At 40.2% G+C, this 8591-nt stretch overlaps 1 protein-coding gene across 1 annotated transcript; it reads right to left on the reverse strand.

Moving 5' to 3' along the window:
* Positions 1 to 1851: 1851 nt before the first annotated feature.
* On the reverse strand, positions 1852 to 5670 carry LOC124284187. Its single transcript, XM_046720249.1, has 4 exons — positions 5497 to 5670; positions 4484 to 5146; positions 3625 to 3732; positions 1852 to 2227 (listed from the first exon to the last, which is right to left on the reverse strand). Exons 1-4 carry the CDS (start codon positions 5596 to 5598, stop codon positions 2129 to 2131), a joined length of 972 nt encoding a protein of 323 aa, XP_046576205.1. The 5' UTR covers positions 5599 to 5670; the 3' UTR covers positions 1852 to 2128.
* Between the last annotated feature and the right edge of the window lie 2921 nt (positions 5671 to 8591).

Here is an 8591-nt window from a genome sequence, read left to right on the forward strand (position 1 = left end):
GTTGTAATATTTCGTATTATAAATACTCATAAACGTATTAATTTAAATAGTCGTTGTTATAGTACTCGAAGAGAGCATACACAGATGGCAAGTTTAGACATACACTACAATCGGATAGTAATCGGACGTGTTCCTGGTTGTGTTACTGCTTCGTCATGGGTTTTCCCAGTCCGGCATTTCCGAGGAATTGAGAGGCGTGGTCACAACGACTCGCGTCGGATCTATTTTTGTGAATGACAGCAAAACCAGGCAGAGCTTTTGTGCACAAATGAACTCGTGCGTTAAAACATTTACTGCTACGGGAAAAGTGTACGTGTCTGGGATTGAGTGTCCATGCATATTTACGTTAGAATCATATACCATTATGCACATTTTTAAAGTATTTATTTGTAAACTGATCGGTAAAAGAAAGATTATCGAGTTTCTTATCATTTAAGTGAAAATGAAACAACAGTTATTAAACTGGATTATGTCCTAAGATTAAATATTGTTAATTCCTGCAACAGGCTGTAGTAAATATTCTGTGGTTCTTCCATTTTGTGTAAAATAAACTGGTTAAGTGGAGACGGGAGTAAGGAACGAGTGTGCACCACATGACCCCTATTTTGTTTCAAATGTAAATCTGGGCAGAAAAACAATCAGTGATTCGGCACAGTACCCTACGCTACAGTGAGTGAGTGTGAGAGTGAGTGTGAGAGTGAGTGAGAGTGAGAGTGAGAGTGAGAGTGAGAGTGAGTGTGTGTGTGAGTGGGTGGTGTTGAGGTTCAGGTTTGAGGGTTGAGGTTTGAAGGTTGAGATTGAGGGGTGAGGGGTGAGGGGTGAGGGTTTTTACACCGCTTTTAGCAATATTCCAGCTATACCACGGCGGGAGACACCAGAAATGGGATTCACACATTGTACCCATGTAGGGAATCGAACCCGAGTCGACGACGTGACGAGCGAACGCTTTAACCACTAGGCTACCCTACCATCCCGACACGGTACAGACTGAGTTACGTTGCACGCCACTTAAACAATAGAACATTATCAATATAATTACAATGGAACCCCGATAATCCGGACGGTAGCCTTCTCCGTGAAATAGTCCCGATTAACTACTGTCTGGATATTTAAAATATGTGTTCAAATGATTTACTTGTATAACGCCACTATCCCCAATACTTCAACTATATGACGTCGATCTCTAAATAACCGAATTTTGGATGGTTGATGTTATGAGCATCGATCGAGTCGGTTACCATGGCAACCTGTCAATCAATTCGTCGCGTCCAGTACGAACAGCATAGGTCGCCGGGGCTGATATACACCAAATTCCCTACTGGGAGTGTTCAGATGTTTTTAGTATACTGTACACAATCCTTACCATAGTAATGCCTCTAAGCTTAGTGATTTAGAACGGTGCTCATGATGTTGATCGCTGGATTGTCTGGTCCAGACTCATTTATTTACAGACCGCCACATATAGCTGGAGTATTGTCGAGTGCGGCGTTAAACAACATACCAACCATCCAACCAAATTAGGGCTTTAATGGGATGTTTTCAATTTAGAGCTTGTTTACTTCATTTATACGATTTTGGAGCACTTTAGATTTGTCCAGGATTGTAACTATGGCAGTTGGTTAACTCCTTAGTTCAGCCTTGGTTTGCCATGCAAACACAGTTTTTTAAAATTATTGTACTCAATAATGCTTAAAGATATGACACGTTGCATCATACTCAGAAATACTCAAATATTTTGGGATATTCCATTACATGTCACGTCAAAACGATCTTTCGCGAACTTTGAGCGGCCAGGGGAATGACAAACAAGATGTCCACATTAGCCAAGATGTCGACACAAACAAAATCAAATGATTTCAAACTTTATATTTTTTGCATGTTGATAATATAAATTCAATTATGTGACTTGTGTCTTCCTCGGAAACAATGCAGAGCAGTTATTTCTTAACGCTGTATCAGCAATCGTTTTTGTGTTCTCGGCTTGGGTTATCAGTGGCTTCCGTCATGATTTGGTTGTCTGCGCATGTTCAGGAAGCCCGTACACAGTCATTCAGCAGAAACCTGCCTTCAACTTCCGGTATTATTCAACTTCTGTTATTACAATGAAAGAAGAGGGATTTGATCCGTGTTATACACGGCTGTTTTGGTTCAACCTTGTCCGAACTTGCAGAAGCCGTTGTCTTACTTCTGTTAAGTCGCTGCGCTGTTGGAGGAGAAGTTTCACCCTCTGAAATATGATCAATAAATTCATGTGTTAATTATATGTCATTTAATTATGATGAAAAACATACCTATATCACCTAACACTTTTTAACCCGTCATAGCCTCCAACATAGTATTCGCTTCAGGACCTGTTACATGAAAGTATCCGTCATACTTTCCATCATTGTACCCACATCGTACCCGCCCAAGTACCCGCTGTGACCGTTACAGTCACGATGCCGGTCATGAACTGACTACAATCATGAATTGGGTTTTATGTTGCTTTTTGCAATATTCCAGCAATATCATGGCGGGGGACCCCAGAAATGTGCTTCACGCATCGTACCCATGGGGGGATTCGAACCCGGGTTTTCTGCTTTTACCATTAGGCTACCCCACCGCTCCATAATATCATGGAAGGAACAGTCGCTTAACACTGCTATGTCATCATCAAATCAAGGTCCAGGACATACTATGGTAACTGCATGAACGCCAAGAATAATTTCTTGCTTGTATAATATTCAGCCATCGTCAAACAAGGGTGGATACTTTCTTTTGTTCGTAAGTTTATTTCCCGTCACAGTACCCGCTTTTGATAGTGATACACCGTTCCTCATACTATGTAGATAATATCCGTTGTCACTTCCGGTTAGGGTCTGTGCCTGCCATAATACCAGTTTAGTACGCGTCAAAGTACAGGTTGTAGCACTCACATTATAACCCGTTAAAGTAACTATAGTCTGTTTGCAGTGAAGACGTACCGATGAATTTCACTTTAAACAAAAAAGTAAAGCAAATAATGTGAAATTAAGATTGCGACACCCTCGTAATTTTACCTTGCCAATTGCACTTTGAATCTCAGAATTTTATTCATCTTAGGAAAAAAGTTGTTTAACAAACGATCATAGATTCAAATCGATATTATTGGTTTGTATTACAAGGGGGTACGCGCAGAAGTTGGAACACTGAAACAAATGCACGTGCGGTACGTGATGAGCGTTAACTTAGACCAGCCCTACTTGTTCTCGGTGTTTCATTTAATGTGCATACACCCTTGTAATACAAACCAAAAATAATGATTTGAAACCACGATCGTTTGTTAAACAACTTTTATCCTAAGTTTAATAAAATTCTGATATATTTTAAATGTTCAGTTGGCAAGATAAAATTATGAGGATTCGCAATCTTAATTTCACTTTTTTCGATTTACTTTCTTGTTTAAAGTGAAATTCATCGGTACGTTTTCACTGCAAACAGACTATAGATTTCGCAGACACAGCTTTTTGAGGGGGTGAGGTGGGGGCTACACAGTACATATGGTCACTTAATAGGGGTGGGTGGGGTGCGCACCCCTGCATCCCCCGTCTGGATCTGTTTATGAGTCCCCACTAAAATATTTCACTAAAATTTCATACTACCAACCTGTTCCAAGTCCTTCAGGTTCTGTAGTCGCTTGTCTCGGCATTTCTTTGCCGCCTTCCTGTTTTGTACACGTCTCCGAACCAGTGCGTCGTCACAGTGATCGGCGGCCTGTAGTATATAAAACAAGCATGATTTGAAACAACGGGTTTAACGTCTCGTTCAAGATGTTTCATTCAGAAAGCGGCGTACATTTGTACTCGTCGGGATTTTATAGTCTGTACTATGCAGGTTTGGTAGTACTAGCCACCATGCCACAACTCAACATTAATACACACTCATTGAGTGAGTATAGTTTTACGCCTCTTTTAGCAATATTCTAGCAATATCACGGCGGGGGACACCAGAAATGGGCTTCATACATTGTATCCATGTGGGGAATCGAACCCGGGTCTTCAGCGTAACGAGCAGACGCTTTAGCCATTAGGCAACCCCACCCCGATACCCACCCAGGCATACTATATTGACTCCGAGCCGACCAGTAGGCTACTTGATTTATTCTCTCAATGCCGAGCACCAGGCAGGGAAAAAACTGGTACCATCATTTAACGCTTTTAGCGTTCGGCAGGGGCAGCCTGGTGGTCAAAGCGTTCTCTCGTCACACCGAAGACCTGGGTTCGATTTCCCACATGGTTACACTATGTGGAGCCTATTTCTGGTGTTCCCTGCTTAGATATTACTGGAATATTGATAAAAGCTGCGTAAAACCATATTCACTCACTTTTGGCTTTTCGCGTTCAGGGACTCGAACAACCGACTGAGGCTCCACGGACGGACACTCTATCTACTCGACAACGGAGGTGGTGGTCTGAGATGAGTTTGTTCCTGAATGTTACATAAAAGTATAATTTTATGCATGTACCTGATGGCTTTTGTCCTCCGACCTCCCCTCCTCTGTTGCCATGGTTACATGGCTGAGGGTTCCAATTGACTTCTGGAGTAAGGGCGTTTCAGTACCACCACGTATCGAGCTCCTTTGGATGTCTTTGTTGGTATCTTCGAAATGACCGTCCGTTGAATGACCAGGACCCTTCAGATATGCGATGAGGTCATTGTAGGCCCTTTGTGTGATGTGGTCATTGCATGAAGGAGTGCAGTGCCCAGCACTTCCGGTCCCCTCTGCAGAAAATGGACCCGTTTTGGCAAAGTCCAAACTGACCTCGTGACGACCTATCCCGATTGCCAAAACATTAATCTCTGCATCCTTAGCAAACGTTTGACTGCTGCAGGAACCGGTGCCTTGTACTTGGTATTGTTCATCTTCTGATGAGGGATACAGAGCTTCCATTGCTTCAGAACGTTGTTGCAGTGATGGAGATACTCCTTTCTTTACCACCATGGTGTCAGTATTTACCAATTCCTGCAACACTGACCGAGGTACCTCATCATAGATCACATTCATAACATCATCAAGCAACCCAGATACATCAGGGCTGACGTCATTGTCCATCAGGATGGTGTGAAGGTTCTGTGACGTCAGACAAGATTCATCGCCTGCTTGTTGGGGGTCACTATTCAGGCTGACCTGTTGAAAATAGACACGCTGGTCTTGGAGTTCTAATGTTCAAGAAGGATTTAGTATTTGCCACAAAATACTTTCAAAGTTTATTGAAACAACTTGCTCATTTTGTAGGCCAGATATGATATCATAAATGATGATAAACATAATAGAAATACGATTATTTCCGGTACACTTTCCTATATATTCATATTAAAATTACAATTTAAATATATTGAATAAAAACAACTTATTTTTGTTCTAACTTCAATCAACGAAATTTCCATTTTCAGCCCAAAGAAGGTGTCGTGTACGTACCAACATCTGAATATAGACCAGTTCAAAATTACAATTTAAATACGAAACACAACTGTAATCTTACTTACAACTGTTCTCTTGGTAGTCATCATTGAAGGCAGAAATCGATTTACCTTATTGTTAAATGTATTGCTTAAGATCTCAACAGAAATCACTTTCATGAAACCGAATTCCTTATCGAGTATTTAACAAATTGAGAGATGAGTAATCGAGCTTTTCAAGCTTATGTTATACGGCGGGGCTTGTTTGAGCGCGCTTTTGTATTAATGTTTGTGCATGGCGTGTTTCCCGATTTAGAAACATGAGTGATATGAACGGGTGATATCTTTGTAGGATTGCGAATGATGATCGTCGTATATCACATGTCTACATTATTCATCTTCCGCCATCGGCATTTGATTAAGACTATGTCCTGAATTGGGAACAGCTGACCACAATGACCAGATAACCGGGACAGGTTACCATCAGTTTGAATATTGTTTGGGGCGATGGGGTAGCCCATTGGTTAAAGCGTTCACTCGTTCACAAGAACCCAGGTTCGATTCCCCGTTTGGGGAAGTTAAAATAAACAAAACAGCAAAATTAATTAAATAAACCAAAAACAAGAAACAACCACCCCAAATTGATGCAAATACAAGTCATTATGAAAAACAATAACGATATTACAACAACCATAAGATAGTGTAAATTGGAGAAATCCCTGGAATCTAAACACTTCTGAAGAAGAAGTGAATGAGAGTTTAGTTTTACTCCGCTTTAAGCAATATTCCAAGCAAGACTATCTGTAGCCGATGGTTGTCGTGACTCAGTCATGAGTGAGTGAGTTTAGTTTTACGCCGCACTCAGCAATATTCCAACTGAATGGTGGCGGCCTGTAATACTCATGTCTATGCAGAGGTCTAGCAAGCTTGTCACGTACTAGTTTTAATGTATTACTTACAACAGCGTTCGTGAGTGAGTAGATCGGTGGTTGAGTGGTTGAGTGAGTAATTGAATATAGTTTTACGGCGCTTTTATCACTATCCCAGCCACCATGTCGTGAGAAACGTCGCAAATGTCTTAGACCATAGTACCCAGTTTTAATAATAACAGCTTTTTTAACAAGATTTTCTGGAATCAGAACTGAAATGCGTTGAAAGATTGATACATTGACATCGTCAGTTTGCACTCTCTTATGTTATGTACGGATAGTAAATAACTATCATAAAAAATATTCAATTCAAGACAGCTTACGTCACCATAGATCATGATGTATCAGTATTTAGAGTTGGTACAACTGTGTCAATGTGACGTTAAGTGTCCTTGTTATTCATCCATCACGGGATTCACATGCTTAATTATGTAAACGGTGTTTACGTATGACCTTTATTAACCAGTAATGTGTGGGTGTGCGGAAATATATGCACCTGACAATGCATGTTATGTTCGTAAACATTGCTAAACAAATCATGACATCATTATGAGGTCGTTTCGCTGACCATTTTTCTGAATAAAAGTAAATAATTGAAATTGACATAACTCTAGGACAGTATGAAACATTATAAAGAAATTATATGTCAAATATAATACAGCTATAGGAGGAGAAATCCGTCTAATCTAAAGATGCCGGAAGTAGAAAACAGTCGAGATTTAGCATGAATATTACTGTAACACAACACTGACTCACTCACTTAGGATGTATTTTTCGTTATAATAACTTTTTCAGACTCCGTTTCGAAACGCGTTTAATGAAATGAGGAAAACATTTATGCAGAGTATTGGCAAGCTTGTCACGTACTGGTTTAAGAGTATTCCTTACAACAGTGTTCGTGAGTGAGAAGATAGTTGAAGTGAATACTGCCATAACCGAACAATGATTTACTGACTCATTTAGCATCTGTTAAGTTAGTTATCATATTTATTTTAATCAGTCTCCGTTTCGAAATGTGTTTAATGAAATGAGGAAAAATTCTATCCAGAGTATTGACAAGCTCGTCACGTACTAGTTTTAATGTGCCACCATATAGCTGGAATATTGCTGAGTGCGGCGTAAAACTAAACTCACTCACTCACTAGAGTAGATGTGTGAGTGAGTGTTTGAGTGAGTAATTGAATATAGTTTTACGGCGCTTTTTTCAATATTTCAGCCACAATATAGCGAGGAACACCGCAACTTTCTGAGATCTCGTTCCACATTTGAGGAGGCGTTTTAATCATAAAACTGGAAATACAATATTCTCTTTAACATGAATTTCTGTAATCTGAAATGAAATGCATTGAAAGATTGACACACTGATATAATGATTTATACGTCTCTTACGCTAAAGTACGGATAGTATAGAGCTGTCTTAAAAACTATTTGATTCAAGACAGCTTACGTCACCTTAGATCGTGATGTAGTGGTATTTAGAGTTGACACTGTACAACTGTGTCAATGTAACGTTTAGTGTCTGTGTCATTCACCCAGAACGGGATTCACGTGTGCTTATGTAAATGATGTTGACGTGTGTTCCTTTTTCACCAGCAAACTGGGTCGCATGTTGGTGTGTCGAGCGGAAATATGCACCTTAAAAAACATAACATTCTCGTAAAGAAATCATTTCATCATACTTATGACGTGGTTTTGTTGATAATATATCTTAGAACGTGAACATGGAGAATTAGAGCAGGATCCGATTTCCAGACCGGCACAAGTCTTATGGTAAAAATTAATAGTTTAAAATATAAATATCCCTCTAGCAGACTGCCGTGGTCATTTTCTACTGTCCGCTTATCTAGATTTGCCTCCTTGAAGGATAGGGGCGGTTAGGTAGCCTAGTGGTTAAAGCGTTCGCTCGTCACGCCGAAGACCCGGGTTCGATTCCCCACATGGGTACAATGTGTGAAACCCATTTCTGGCGTCCCTCGTGATATTGCTGAAATATTGCTAAAAGCGTCGTAAAACTAAACACACTCACTCACTTTGAAGGATACCAATAGCACTGACCAGGTGGTTTGACACATATTGTTTTACTAAAAACTATTTTCACAAAATTACAGGGAAGAAAAAACCCCATTCATTTCCCATGTTCTGTTAAAGGTATCACACTAAATATCATCTACTTATGTCATGTCCACGAAACTCGTACAGATTCGGATTAGAATTGGTCTCAGCAACCCGTGATATCGTAAGAGG

This window comes from Haliotis rubra, unplaced genomic scaffold, assembly GCF_003918875.1.
Source record: "Haliotis rubra isolate DU_JTF1 unplaced genomic scaffold, ASM391887v1 Scf33, whole genome shotgun sequence".
NCBI classification, from domain to species: Eukaryota; Metazoa; Mollusca; class Gastropoda; order Lepetellida; family Haliotidae; genus Haliotis; species Haliotis rubra.